The sequence below is a fragment of the Lissotriton helveticus genome, chromosome 4_1, assembly GCF_964261635.1.
Source record: "Lissotriton helveticus chromosome 4_1, aLisHel1.1, whole genome shotgun sequence".
In the NCBI taxonomy this organism is placed as follows: Eukaryota; Metazoa; Chordata; class Amphibia; order Caudata; family Salamandridae; genus Lissotriton; species Lissotriton helveticus.
The window spans coordinates 1,145,023,220-1,145,038,940 of record NC_136063.1 but is presented as its reverse complement, the minus strand read 5'-3'; the positions used below and the strand labels follow the sequence as shown (position 1 = coordinate 1,145,038,940).

At 46.1% G+C, this 15,721-nt stretch overlaps 1 protein-coding gene across 1 annotated transcript in view; it reads right to left on the bottom strand.

Annotated features, from left to right (window-relative positions):
• Nucleotides 1-15,721, bottom strand: part of LOC144828121 (molybdenum cofactor sulfurase-like) — a 650,078-nt gene that overhangs the window by 215,731 nt on the left and 418,626 nt on the right. Inside the window, exon 7 of the mRNA XM_078686242.1 lies at nt 8,541-8,657. Within this exon, the coding sequence (XP_078542368.1) occupies nt 8,541-8,657 (117 nt within the window). The remainder of the gene's footprint in view (nt 1-8,540; nt 8,658-15,721) is intronic.

The following is a 15,721-nucleotide window of genomic DNA, read 5'->3' as shown; positions in this document are numbered from 1 at the left end:
ATGACAATTTTCAGATGGAGGTAAATGGGTCAGCTATGATGTACAGAATTAGCTAGCTGAAAATACGTCCAACTCAGGCAGAGCTCAAAAGGGACAAAAGAAGCCTCAGCCGGAGACTAACGAATGGACGAATAGCTGGGCTGCTAGGCTCATGATCAGGAAGTGTAGGATCCCGTGAGGAAGGATACTAAGGAATCCTAGAGGTCGTTCAAACAGGACCTCTACGGGAAAATGGCTGAAATTAAAGGCCAAAGGGGGCACGGGGCAGAGCCCCCCATGGCATGTAGCATAACTTTCAAAGTAATTTCTGTTGAACGTGGCTTGTAGAATAAACTTGGAGGCAGGATGCTCTGAAGTGATAAGGACGTTCTTTAGTAAGGGATAAATCGTTTTGGCCATGGCAGTGAGTCCAGAACGATTTTAGTAAGCCAGGCCAGTACACAAAGATTTCAGCCACCTGATATGGGGGAGGGATGCACCAAGCCGGCACACTGCCTGACCCCCCACCCTGCTTTGCTATAATTATAGGGCCTGGTGGCAGGCCCAGGCGTCTTCTGCAGCAATGTTGTGCCACCAGCAAACAATCACTGGCTCCCAGGCGCATCCAATATCAGAAACGGCGCCTCATGCCTCAGGGAGTGCCCTGCTGGCTCGCGCCCCATCGGCTGCTCCCGGGATCACACACCAGTTGTAAAGGCGGCTGTGCACCAACTCTTTTCTCTGTGCTCAGCAGTGCGAGGGCATTTCAATAGGGCCTGGCCTAAAAGGAATCAGAGCGTCCCCCCACTGCTCGCCTCTCACAAATCACAGGAGAGAGGGAGGGGTCTGCACACTGGCCCCAATGGTGGCTGCACACCACCTTTCTTCTAGGTACCCAACGGGGAAGAGGCGTTTCAGTGGAGTCTGGTCACCCAGGTGCTGGAGCGCCCTCAGGGTTGCAGGCATGGCAGACAGTGTGGGCAGCATACTCCATGCACTCCTGCGTCTTGTGGCTCCCGGGTCTTAGGAGCTCGTTGTGGAATGCACACCGGAGCACTCCCTTTATCCACTCCTTCACTCACTGCAATATTCCGGGCCAGCCACCCAGCCAGCGACTCAGGAGCCCCTCGCCAGTTCGCCCCAGTGATGGAGGGGGAGAGGGGTAGTCAGTGCGGTCTGTTGGGTTGAGTCGGGTGGAGAAGGCCGGAATCAGGTCTCAGGATACAGTCCCTGTGCGTCTGGTCGTTCTCTATCCAACAGATATCAAGCTCAATGGCTCATTGGAGCTCGTCGTTGTGGCTGCAGCAAATCACCTCTACCACTCGCCGCCAACCCCTCGGCACTCGGCTTGCGGCCGCTGCACAGCAGTAAGTCTTTGCCCCCTAATTGATCACTCGCCGGGCTCCAGGCAGCCCAATAGCGGGTTTCACGCGCCCAAGAATCCGGCAGGTCTGTCCCCGCAATCGTTGTCGCAGATGAGGTTCGGTTATGTAGAATTAAGGCAGGATTTTCTTGTCCAGGAACGGAGCTCTCTTACTTTGCCTCCGCCATGCTTGCCAGTTGGCCACGCCCCCTGAACAAGTTATGTTTTTCAGCAGATTATATCTCTTCTGGTTTTGGATGGAACTCTGATAAAATCATATATCTAGGGTTGTGGTTTACATCTTCCATTAAAGATTCTATATTATCTTATTTAAAATAATTGCAACTTCTTTTAAGGTCTACCATATCCAGATGGAATCCTTTGTTTTTATCATGGTGGGGTTGTCTTGAAATGATAAAAATGATGTCAGTTCCTATAATTCTTTTTTATATTTCCAATATCCCTATAAACATTGCTAACACTCACTTTAAAATAATATATTCTATATTATCAATATTTTTATGGAATAATAAAATACCTCATATTTCTCTACATAAACTTAAATGACCTAAACATTTAGGAGGCGTTAACTTCCAAGATTTTCAATTCAATCATACTGCATTCTCTCTTAAACAATACTCTTTAATGCTCCTAGATTTTGAAGATGCTTCAACTCTACCATTATAGGCTACCATTGAAAAATCCTTTCTTCAATCTTTCTCCTTTCGAGAATTTTTATCTTTTACACATCGTCCTCTGTCACTTTCTCTTTCTGTTTTCAATAATTCTTCCAAAATACTTCATCCTCTACTTACTAATCACCTCTCCCCTAAAGATACATTTCTGCAATCCTCAATATGGTACAATAAAGATCTTAAAATAAACTATAGGGTTATTTTTTGGAAAGATTGTCTTCTTAAAGGACTTCATTGGATCCACCAACTTTATCATTATGATACTTGTGTGTCATTTAAAATTGACCAAACACCTTTTTCTCTACCCTCGTCATATGCACCTGAATACATCTCCTTAATTTCGCTAATTCAATTAGTTTATAATCGTTTGATACAAATATCTACTCATTCCTCTCCACCCCCAACTGTTCTGTCAATCCTGCCCCTCTTACCATCTGCATCACAGGTATAAAAACTTTTAATACCTTTTCAATGTATTAGGGATAAAACCGAAGTGGAACTCGCCTGGGAAGCTAATCTCCAATCTTCCCTTTATGTTTCTATGTGGAATAGGGTTGGAATAAAATTAGGAAATCTTCTGGAAACTCTAATACCACCAAAAGTTTATTTTATGTTTACAACAGACTTTTACCTACCCCTGGCTCGTTACACAAAATGAATTCTATCCTTTCCCCCTCCTGTTGGTCTTGTAATACAAACCCAGCAGATTAAAAACATGTGTTATTTATGTGCTCTCACGTTCTGAATTTTTGGAAACAAGTCCGGAAACAAATTATTACCATATTTCATACACAAATTCCCTTCTCCTTTGTTAATATATTTCTAGGTAGTGTGTCTGAGGATTGGGTTTCTCACTAACACAATTTCCATATTATCTATCTACTCCTGGCAGTTGCTTTCCAACAGATTACCTGGGCATGAACGGATAATACTAATATCTCCTACCGTGCTTGGCAGTATGTGGTTTGTTATAACCGTAGATTAGCCAGATCACATTTTCATCCCATTTCACTTGCAATCAAAAGTGACGTCCTATGGTCACCCATTACTAATTTCCTTGATGTATTTGCAAATTTATCACAAGCTCATATCCCTCGAGTTGAAGGGGTTTCTAAATCTCCATGAGTTATAGCTGGTCTGTTTATACCTATTTTTCATATCAATGCTATCTATTTGCCGGTTTGCTATTTCTCATATTTTATTGTTAACTATATATTAGTAATTATATAAGTAGTTATGATATAATAACAAATAATTGAATTCCCATTTCTCTCTCTTTCTCCCTTTCTCCTCCTTTTTACCCCCAGGTCCCGGTGTCCACGTCCCATTCATAACAAAGTAGAGATATTCATCTCCGGGCAGAAAAAAGAAAAGAGGAATACTGGGACCCTAAGCCTAGCCCCTCCCAAAGGGAGAACATAAGCAGCACTTACCCAGCATCCCGTCTGTTCTTTTTTTCTGTCTGTTGACAAAATTGAGATGGGGATGCTGTTGCTGCTCCTGCTGGGCTTGGGTGGCTTTTTTTCCTTGGATTTTCCCCCCTCCGGCTGCCTGGAATGCGGTTGGGGTGTCTGGTGGTCTGCCTCCCGGCCTGCTGGGCTTGCTAGGAGTGTGGGTTTAGCCGGTCCAGCTCTTCAAAGCCGATGATGGACTGTGGGCCCTTTGTGGCTGGTGTGCCAGCCTCCCAGGTGGTTCCGGGATGCTGGCGCATCTTCCTGAGGCCTGGCCTTGTGGAAGTCGTGCCATTTAGCAAGGTTTCCCTGCCTTCCTGGTTTTCCCCTGTCCTGGTGGCGGTTTGTGCAGGCACCTTGGGCTGGCTGTGGCTGAAAAGGGGGGGGCCTTGTTCCTGTCTCTGTCCCCTGGGTAAATCCCGCATGGCAGGTTTCTTCTTTCTGTATGTCTGCTCTGCGTTCAGTCACACCGCCATGAATGTGCAAAGGTCACAGCTTTTGGCTGGGGGTTGGGGTCTTTGCCCCACTTGGTGTGCACTCCATTTCCTTCCTCCTTCGGAGTGGCATATTTCTGCCCAACTTACAGTTATGGTCTATACGTTTGTTTTCTGCCCTTGTTCCAGAGGTTAGTGCCTGTTTGCCCCCTTCTGCCTCTCTTGCTTGCCTGCGGTGAATGGCGACTTTCTCGAACTCCCTGTGGCGGGTGCCTCAGGGCAGCTGCCTGTTCCGGCTGGGGTTTGTCCGGCTGTCCGGCCCTAGTCTGGGGGTGGTGTGCGCAGCTGTCGCTGGTGAGCTGGCCTCCCGGGTCCTTCCGCTTGCCGGCCCGTGTTTCTGTCCTGTTTTTCCCTAGTACTGGGTTTGTGGGTTTGTGCATCGCCGTGGTTTGTCAGTTGCTCCTGTGGTTTCTGGGGCTCACCTCCGGTCATGCCACCCTGATGGCGGCTGCTGCCTTCTGTCCTCTGCTGTTGGGCTGGGTCAGGCCTTGCTCGCACCTGTTGGGGCCTGAGAATGCTTGGTCCTGTGGGTTTTTGCGGGGTTACCTGTTTGTTTTGGCATCAGCTTCCTGTCCTGTGTTGTGGGTGGGCTCTCTTGCTCCACATGGGCCTGCCGTGTTTGCTGGTGCCTTTCCCTGGTGCTCCTACTTTGGCTGCATCTTGGGCTCCCTTGCGGGCTGCTCTGTGCCTCCTGATCTCGTCTGCTCTGTGCAGTTTATCTGGGATGGGCCTGGTGAGTGCCTGGATGGGTTGTTGCCTGGGAATGCCTGGTGCTGTTGGGCGGTGCCTCTGATGTGCCTATGATGCCGCTGGCTCGCGTTTGGCTCTGCTTGTTTGAGTACTGTGGGTTCTGGGCGGTTGTCTCCCCTGTGGCCCTCTTGGTCGCGTCCGTATGGTCCTGGGTTGTGTCGTAATTTTGGTCTTGGCTCGGGGTCCCTCGGGCCCTGTCTGGGTCCCTCCTTATGGTGGCTTCTGCCTACTGTGCCCAGTCTGTCCTTCTGGTCCTGGTCTTTTAAAGGGTTTCTTTGTTGCGCTGGGTTCTGGCTTCCCAGTATGGGGCCTTGATGGCCTGGGGTGCAAACTTGTTCCTGTTTCTGCCCCCTGACTGGGGGGGCTGTTTCCCCTGTGTGCTGTTGCTGGCTGCCTGCTTTCGGCCTCCGGCCATTCCTCATGGGGCTCCTGCTCGTGTCTGCTCTCGGGGTTGTGCGGGGTCTGACCTGTTTCATACCTGGCTGGGTGTCTGCCTGGGGATGCCCGGTGCGGTGCGCTTCAGTCTGGCCTCTTCTGTTTTGTCTCTTGTGCTGCCGCTGTGGGTTCCTGGTGTGTACTCCTGGGTGTCCTGGTTCCTCGCACGGTTGCTTTCCTGGTCTCTCATGTGCAGTGTTTTATCTTTGGAGTTGTTTCCCTGACGGTCTGCCTGGGTTTGCGGTGGCTGTGTTCTCTGGCCCCTCTGTGTCTGGTTGTGGGCTGCGTCTTGGCTGCCCTATCCGCCGCCAGTGTTGACCGGTTCCTGGGTGTGCCTGGCTTTTGCTGGGGTGGGCCATTTGTGACTTGGGCCTCCCCTTTCTGACTTCCGTGGTCTTCTGCCTGGGCTGCTATTCCTGTCTTCCAGGCGTGCCCTTCCCCTTTCTGGAGCCCACTCTCCTTGTCCGTGGTGTTGTTTCTCAGTGGCAAATCTTGTGCTTTTGGTAGCATGGGCTCTGGCGGGACTGGGATTCGACTCCTGCCTTTGCTCTCAGCTTCTCGTAAGGTGGCTTGATTTCTCCTTGTGCTTTTGACAGCTGTGTCTGTCTCTCTGTGGCCCCCTCCCTCTGTTCGGGTGGGGCAGTAGCTGGGTGTTTTATTTTGCCCCTTGTTTACCTGCCTGATTGGCTGCTCGTTTCCCAGGGCTGGATGCAGTGGTTTGAGGGTGTGGTTGAGGGCCTTGTGCATCTGGCTCCTCCGGCACCCCCTGGCCTTTGTTTTTGCCTGTGCCCTGCTAGGGCCTTACCTGTTATGGTACTTTTTACGGTTGTGGGTTGGGCCGCTTGGTCCTTCTGGTCTGGTGCGTTGCTTGGCTTAGGCCCTGGCTTCCTGTCTGCCTGGTGCTCTGATGTCTGTTTTTTTCCCCTGCTCCTGCCCTTCCTTCGTGGGTGCTGGGCCCTGGTGTCTGTGGTCCTTTCGTCATGGTTTCTTCTGCCTCCCTGGGTGGGGCTGGCTTTGGGGGTTCGTATCCTCCCCTCAGGGGTTTGGTATTTTGGGCCATTGGCTCTGTCCCGCCCCTTCCCGGCCTGTGCAGGTTCAGGGTTGTTGGTCCCCGGCCTTTGCTGGCCTGTCCGTTATTTGGTCAGCTGTCTCTCTGGTCTCTTTTGGGGCATCTCTGGCTGGCTTCCTCTTCTGCCCCGGTCTTTGTGGCCTTGGGGGTTGGCCTTGCCTGCCCCTGCTGCTCTGGGGTTTCCTGTCAGTCTCTGGTTCGGTTGGGGCCTTGTTCCTTGTGGGGCATTTGGCCTCCTGCGGTTCTGGTCTCTGGCTCCTCCCCTGTCCTTTTCAGTTTGGTTGGGGTCTGGCTGTTGGGTCCTCCTGGTGTTCTGTCGGTGACTGGTTCTGCTGGGTTGTCGGCCTGCTCATTTCAGGCTCTGTGGCCCTTGTGGTGTGGAGTACCTGGGGTTGTGTTCTTCTTTCCCCGGCTTTCTTGTGTGTCCCTTTGCCTTTGCTGGCTCTTGGATGGTTCCTGGGCTCTCCCTATGGCTCTGCCTCCCTGTTGGGTGGCTGATGGTGGTTGTTCGGCTGCTCTGGTGGTTATCGCTGGACGTTCTTTCCTGGGGACTGGTCCTCCTCTGTGGGGATTTGGGGGCTTTTTCCTCTGGGCTCTCTGGGGGCATGGTCGTTCTGCTTGGGAGGGGGTTGGCTGGTGCCTAGATGGTGCCTCCTTCCTTCTGGGCTTGGTTTGGCCCCCTTTAGCCCTTAGTGCTTTGTGCATAGTTGGCTGTGGGACCTTCCTTTCTTCCTTTTTGGGGCTCTTTGTGTGTCCCTTTGTCAGTCGGGGCTTCTCTTCTTTCTTGTTGGGGCTCACTCTTTGTCTGTGCTGCTGCGGGGTCTTGTGTGCCTGCCTGGTGGTGCTGGGCTTGTCAACCTTTTTTATCCAATGCGCTCCCTGGGCCTGTCATGTTGGGGCTTCTTCTCTGGTCTGCTGCGGTCCAGGGTGTTTGTTTCTTTGGCACCTGTTTCCCTTCTGGGGCTTTGCCTTCAGGGTCTCTTTGGGGTGCCTCCTTTTCGTCTTTTTTTTTGTCCTGGTCGCCCTTTTGGTGCGCTCTTCTCCATTTGGCAGGTTGGGGTTTCCCTTTGTTGGCCTTGCTGTTGCCTTCGGTTTTCCTGGGTCCTGGTTTCCGGTCCTTGGTTGTTTCCTTGCTGGCCTGCTCTGGCTTCCTGGCCGGCTGGGTCTCTGGGGGTCTTCTTCTTTCTATGGCTTCCTCGCTGTCCTTTTCTTGTGGGCGGCCTCTGCTTGTTTTTTTTTTTGTTTGGTGTGTTCTCCCCCTTCCTTGTTCACAGGGGACTCCTGGTTTGGCCTGTCGGCCCTCTGTTGGTCATCTTGTGTTTCTTTAGGGGATATGGCCCTGCTTTGGTGAGGTGCTTTCCTGTCTGGGTGCTCTGCCTGTTGTCTCCTGCAGTTCTCCCTTTTGCTTCTCCTCCCTCCCGGACGGACGGATGGCCTCCTTTATGGGGTTGGTTGTTCTGACGGGATGCTGGGTAAGTGCTGCTTATGTATTCCCTGTGGGAGGGGCTAGGCTTAGGGTCCCAGCATTCCTCTTTTCTTTTTTTCTGTCTGGAGATGAATAACCCCACTTTGTTATGAATGGGACGAGGACAACGGGACCCGGAGTACTTAATATTACTGGCAAGTAATAGAGCCTTCCTCATATTGCCTTAACAGATTGCATGGTTATTACTTTATTCTATGTTTCTATATTTTAGTGTAATGTGTTTTATATTGTATCAATGAAATGTTTCCTTAAACTTAAACTTAAAAGAAGAATACTAATAGGTAAGTATTCATAGATACACGCAGTATAGCAGAGACTTTTGCAGATTTCTTAGTCAGTTAGTCAAGAGTCAATTATTAACCACAGAAACACCCCATTAGAATCATCCTCTTTCAGGGGAACTGTCATTCTGTTTCTTGACCCAAGAACACCAAGACATGCTTGAGGCCAGCCTGACTGTGGGGAAATTAGACAATGCCTTTACCACCATGTAGCCAGGGAAAACCCCTGAGGTGCACCACAACAGCCAAAAGAAGAACTGTGACAGTCACTGAAATACAGTGAAGATGTGGAATTCGTTCAGGAGATACCATGTCCAACAATTCTCTGTGTGTAAGAATGTTCTTGGGTTGGCTGTACAACATCAAATGCAACACACACATTGGTGGGATTGAAACAGAGTGAATACAGTTAAAAGAAATATGAGGATTACAGAAAGAGAAAAAAATCCTGTATATAATTAGGAATTCTCTGGATGTGTAAAGCATGCTAGCTTACACTTGACCATGTATGTATTGTACACTTTGTTTGTTACCGACCTCATAATTCCTTGTCACATCCTCACAGCTCAGTTTCATATGCAGCTGGCAGCATCCTGCATTACAGAAACATCCGGTCCGGACGTGTATATGGTTGAGGCTAGCTAGCTTGTCAAACTGAAAAAAAAATACAAAAAGAACGAGCCTTAGAATTAGTTTTGCACACCTGCCTCAAGCCACATATATATTTAAATATGTTATATCTTCATCATATTAAAAGGTGCATTTCCTAGATTAGTTACCAGTAATTTTAATGACTTTGATTCTATGTCTTTCATTCCAGACTATAAAAATCACAATGCAAGTCCACACTTCGTGAGAAAGGCTTGCAATTAACTTAAAAACAGTCACATTTATACAACAGAAATACTCTCTCTTCTCTCAGGTGTGCCCACAAAGAACCACCTCACCTTAATGCAATATGCCTGCGCTTTCTACCAATACTGCAAGAAAGGCAAAGTCAAAATAATTCCACAGATAATAGGGCAGCCGCGGCCCGTGGAGGGAGTTACAGTGGGGCAGGGAGGCGGGGAGGGGGAGGGGTGGGGTGGATGGTGCTAAAAACCGGCATATGGATAATTGCAGGTAAGTAAACAATTTAAAAACGAATTTCGTAGTGCGCCTTGCATCGCATTTTGCGATGCAAGGCGCGCTACCAAATTCGTTTAATTAATTAAATTGTTTACTTACCTGCAATTATCCACATGCCGGTTTTTAGCACCCTCCACCCTGCCCCTCCCCCTCCCCGCCTCCCTGCCCCACCGTAACTCCCTCCACGGGCCGAAGCTGTAATAGGGTGCGGTATAAGTATGGTGAAGAGGAAGACATATATTAAGTAATGTGGAACACCAATTAGTGGAAACCAAAAATATTTTTTTTGCGAATATTCCGTAAAACAAATAGTTAAAATATGCATTAATGCATGATACACATATGAATAAAGAGTGACTATATGTGATGTATAACTCCTTCTCACAATAATAGAGAGTCACTCTATTTATTGGTATCTAGCTTACTTAAAAAGCTGAGCATGACTTTAAAATACTAACCGTTAAACTTATTAAAGTGCAAATGTAGCATTAACGGCAGGTAAATAATTAATAGCTGAAGCTACAGCAGTTACTCTTGTGTTTCCAATCAGCATTCAAATAAATTGCAACGGTTGGCTATAGCTAAAACCTTTTTATAAGAAAGTAGATAAATTCCATAGCACCAACCACATGTAGAAATAGTCCAATGGCTGTAATTTGAAAAAGCTATGTATCGATATCTAGATAATCTTCCTGATTTTAAGTGGAGTGAACAATATCAATAAGGTTGTTTCTGCACTACTCCTTTTTAGGTTTTGCCTGCACAGCCCTTGTGCTGTACTTGTGAAATCTATTGTATTCAATATAAATCTTAAAAGAGGCTTACATCGGGCCCCCTTGCTTTTGATTGGTTCCTGTGCTTGGCACTTACTTTTCTTCCATTTCTATTGGCTGCTTCTCTTATCAGTTTCAAATACTAGGACCAAGTAGTGTTTTCATGTGGTTTTGGTTGAATGTTTTATGTTTAGCCTGCACAGCTGCACTTGTGTGGTACTTGTCAGTCAAAGACTCTACTCTGGCCATGATAATCAGCGTACTGCAGTAGCTGTGTGAAGTATGCATGAGCTCCAGCTCTTCCGAGATGACATGAGTTTGCATGTAGCATTCGACTTTGACATGAGCACTGGCTCGCCCTACGTGCCTTTCACACAGCTCCTTTCGTTCATGCCGCTTCAATGCAACAGTAGTGGTGGTGGTTTCTGCACCAACCTGCAGTAACTACCCGCTTCCATATTGCTTTGCTTTCCCTGGATAGACGCGCTGAAACCTCTGTGTTGCCATGATGGACACGCAGTGTCCCACGGATCAACCCTTTGTGCCATATTGCATCAGGCTCGCAAGCCAGAAGGATTCAGGAAGCATCGTCAATTTATTGAGGTGAGTCTGTGCGCTTAGGGACGGTTTCCCTGGCCTCCCAGATGCGCTCTGTTGGTCTAAAGGCTCCTGCCCCAGGCCGTGTTGAGGTGTCTGGTTTCGACACCTATAGGGGGAGCAATTATGACAGCGCCTGGATACCCTCACGCTATATAAATCTACAAATGGATTTCTTGTGTTGGTTAGCGTGAGTCACTCTTCTGCTGCATTCTGCATTGGAATTTACAGCTTCCAGCTCAATTAGCATACTCACGGGTTAATCACACCTCGTAGTATTATATTACTCTCAATATACACTCCGGTGATGCATATTTTAGTTGCCACCCATTTAATTTGCAATCTGTGCCCAGTGTTGACCACTGCTATTATTAATATATTTTTTAACCTTTGTTTTAACCTAAATTTGAAATAACATCCCCAAAACCAAAAGGCCCCCACTGTCATTGCTAAGACGGGAATAGTGATCTCTGAAAAGATTAACAAAAAGAGTCTAAAGTGAGACAAGGGTTTCAGATCCCTGTAGACTCGATCAAGCACAGCGCAGACTGATACTGTTTTGCAGGGAGGCAGTGAAATAGTGGTGCCAGTCTTGTACATCATTTGGTCTCACTTTCAATTCCACATTTACTGCAGGCGGCTGCATTGTTGAGGTATGACTGTTTTCATCATTGCACCTTTTGCTGGGCTTAGAGCGAACATCTGTTGTCTTAGCATAAGTGACCTGAGTTTAAGTGCCCTGTTCGGACAGTACTAATCAGATTCTTACACTTCTCAAGAAAAGAACTGTGTGTGATTTAGGCACTGAATGATGTGTAAAATTGGAAACTCTGATATTTCTCTGGTGCCTCATCAGATATGTCACCATTTTTACTGATACAAAAAGTCAAAGCCCTATCGTGTTGCTGTTTATTTTGATCACAGGTTCTAAGAGTATTGGGAGAGAGCTGCTTAGTTATTAAGGAATCTTTCAGTGTTACCAAAAGTGTCTAAAACTATCACGTCAATATTTTAGCTAGTGTCACAAAATATTACTGATACAAGATCAATTGTATATAAAAAAGAGGTTGATTTTATTAAATTCCTCCCGTTGGATTACAATCTAATACACATCACATTTCTCATCCTTTAAAATACGTCATTATCTCGGTTGGACAATGAGATAAGGTAGAATAAAAGTTATTAATAAAACAACATAAAATACAAAAAACAGTCGACAGCTATCCAGGCTGATGATGGCTGATAGCCAGAAACCGGTCCTTGGATGCTTGATTCCGGTCCAGAAAAGACATGGCTTGGCAGTTCGGGCTGGACTGTTCCCATGAGGCACAGGGTCAAGGCTGATTTGCATATGGTCATGTCTGATTTGGGGTGGTGTGGAGTGCTGGATTTATGCCCAGATCTCTGTACTGGGGTAAATGTATGACAATGTTCTGCATTCTGTCCATCACCTGTTGTTTTTGCCTTTGTTGCCCCGAGTGGGATGGGTATGCTCAGACGTGAGTCCCATGCTCTCCACACCACTGGAGTCAAGCTATCCAGGCTGATGACGGCTGATAGCCAGAAACCGGTCCTTGGATGCTTGATTCCGATCCAGGAAAGACATGGCTTGGCAGTTCGTGCTGGACTGTTCCCATGAGGCACAGGGTCAAGGCTGATTTGCATATGGCCATGTCTGACCTGGGGTGGTGTGGAGTGCAAAAAAACGATGGATTTAGGCCCAGATCTCTGTACTGGGGTGAATGTATGACAATGTTCTGCATTCTGTCCATCACCTGTTGATTTTGCCTTTGTCGCCCGAGTGGGATGGATATGCTCAGACGTGAGTCCCATGCTCTCCACACCACTGGAGTCAGGCTGATGACGGCTGATAGCCAGAAACCGGTCCTTGGATGCTTGATTCCGGTCCAGGAAAGACATGGCTTGGCAGTTCGGGCTGGACTGTTCCCATGAGGCACAGGGTCAAGGCTGATTTGCATATGGCCATGTCTGACCTGGGGTGGTGTGGAGTGCAAAAAAACGATGGATTTAAGCCCAGATCTCTGTACTGGGGTGAATGTATGACAATGTTCTGCATTCTGTCCATCACCTGTTGTTTTTGCCTTTGTCACCCCGAGTGGGATGGGTATGCTCAGACGTGAGTCCCATGCTCTCCACACCACTGGAGCAAAGCTATCCAGGCTGATGACGGCTGAAAGCCAGAAACCGGTCCTTGGATGCTTGATTCCCGTCCAGGAAAGACATGGCTTGGCAGCTCGGGCTGGACTGTTCCCATGAGGCACAGGGTCAAGGCTGATTTGCATATGGCCATGTCTGACCTGGGGTGGTGTGGAGTGCAAAAAAACGATGGATTTAGACCCAGATCTCTGTACTGGAGTGAATGTATGACAATGTTCTGCATTCTGTCCATCACCTGTTGTTTTTACTTCTGTACTTATACCCTTATCCTTTTTATCAGTATTGTGTCCTTGATTTGCAAGTTGTAATGTTTCATATCTGTTCGTGAACCGTGTCGCTTATTAAATGTGTACATTTTGCCATCGTCCCTCAGCACTTGTAAGCTCATTATTTAAAGTACTGCCTGCTATGCCTACTAGCACATTGTATCAATGTCGACCTCGTCTTTCTATATAGAGTTTCTGCTGCACTACTCAACGAATATGTAAAGCTTTTAGAATGTATTTATTCACACTGTCAGCCATGTGTATTAGTCTGACTACCTATAATAACCAATTATCGTGAGACTTAGCCATGTGTTATAATTTTGCACTTTATATTACTACCTATTACTGCACAATATATTACCTTTCTCAATAAATAAGTCATAACACTTTTACTGAGTTTCTTTAAATTATATTGCACAACTGCTCAAAAAGCTAAAAGTTACAAAATAAATATATTATTAATCACATAGGCGAAACCGAATGCATTTACCCATGCTTGTTTTAAATCTGGTTTGACAGTGCAGTTGCCTGCAAGTGCTTGTTTTTGTTTTGGATTTCCTCATGTGTGCATTTTTCTCTTCTCTCTGAGTTAGGTTGGACAAACATTTAGTCAAATGTGGGCTTTATATTACTAGTACTCTTATAGCAATCCTTTTGCTGACTTAATCACTCTTTGCTGAGCAACATTGGTTAGCGGAAAATTACATTGCCATGTTTTAAGGAATTGAGAGAGAGACAAAAAAAAGAAACAAATATTACAAGAGCAATGGGTAGAATGGACAATCCGGTTGGGAGTAAGGTCTATTTGCTAAAAGTAGCTCCCCAAAGGAAGTGTTTCTAACCATATTTTACATACTTAGGGATTGGTTCATAAAGATTTTGCTGTGATTTGCTCTTGCAGTTCTCCTGACTGACACATGGAATTCATTTATTCATCACAAATCTTTGTCAACCAAGCGCTATGTCTATAGGTTAAAACCAAACGTTGGGACTTATTCACAAAGAATTTGCAGTATGTAGATGTGACTTGTGCTTGTAATAATCCAGGAGTCAACCAAAATTTCACTACAATAATATGTCCTTAGTGATGTTCTGATTATATTTCTGACTATTGATGGAATACCAAGTTTTGTCCTTAAATTCTGTAGGGATAAGGAAATGGGAGTGCGAAGAGTGTATTAGTGCGTATGAGAGTGTTGGTAGATGAATAACTCTAAACCATTGCTCTTTGCTCTGTAAAGAGGGCTTGTAACCACCTTTGATTGGGCGACACTAAGAGGGGATATAATAGAGTAGCCACCAAATGATTTTTTGAACTTACCGATCACAATGCATTGGTAATTGGAAATCTGATGGATTTGTGAGGTTTAGTACCTGAAAAAGTGAACGCCCTAATTGATTTAGTAATCAGTTTAAAATAGCTTACATTAATTATTGTATGTCTATTTTTCGAGCTGCTTTTATCCATTAGTTTTCAGTTTTCTATCTTGATATTAAATTTCTTGATGACACAGTGTTTCAAATAAGACCAGCAAATGGTGTAAGGAAGTCTCAGTGTGGGTCAGAAGAACTGTGTCATCCATGTATAACACAGGAATTGCAGAGTTACCCAATAAAGGGACATCTTAGGCATCTTTACATAGAAAGTTGCCAGACAGGAGAAAGGTTATCAGTTTGCAAAATCTAAGGAATCCCTTTATAGGTGGCTTACTACCAGTGCTTAATTTGAGCCGGTGCTTTCCGGTGCTCAGCACCGGCACTTTATTGGTTTCTGGTGCTCGGCACCTAATTGTCAACACCATACTTAGAACTGTCCACCACTTGGTGTCACTGCTTATCTAATGTAGAGATGAGCAGAACAAAGGTAGTATAGGACTACAATATACATTAAAATTGCTTATACCAGCCTCCCCAGCCATTCCTTTAGCTTTCGGGACCTGGAATAATCTGAACTGTAACATTTACATGCGAGAGAGATGGTTAGTAGTTGTTTTGGCAGAGTTGACAAGGGCTATGGGTGGTGCAAGCTGCAGTGCCCTCCTGGTCAGAGCCCTGGCACTTAATATTTTGCAGATTAAACTCCCTAAAACACCTCAAAATCAATAGGTTGTCAGTAAAGAGAAAATATACTGTCATGATACAAGCCACTCCGAATCACAGAGCAGCATGATCATGATAATGTTGTACTCCAGTGGGCTAATAACAAATTTTGAATAAGGTTTCCATCTAGAAATTTCTGAAAGGGGCTAGACCTAAACAGCCAGTAGATGAAGGAAAGGGAAAACACCTTTCTGTATTTAGTTTTTGCTTATCACCTGAATTCTGAATGACAGACAAAGCTGTCTGCAGGCCAGTCCTAGAAGTATTATAAAATGTCATAAAAAATAAGGACTTTGAGGTCTAGACAACAGTATGTTTAAAAACTGTAAAAACGCATTATCTAACCATCACTAATAGTCCAAGGATCAAAACAAGGACAATCTGGATCAGAGTGAATTTAACTGTACATGAATGTAGATTTTAGGCACAATGTTGAGATCTCGGCGTCACCTTTTACAGAAGGATAAGAAAAGTTCATGCTTGTAATATAATGGGCAGCAGCAATAAGAACCAAGCATAAGTGGAAGAGATTTTCAATCTAACATTGTTTAATCACTAGACAAAGAGAAACTTGTTTCGTTCTCCTCGGCGGAGTGAGGGGGGGGGGAATGGGGGTCAAGGGCATTTTAGAGTTTGTGCTTTTGCGCTCCCTGAAATCAGCATTATAAAGTCATCG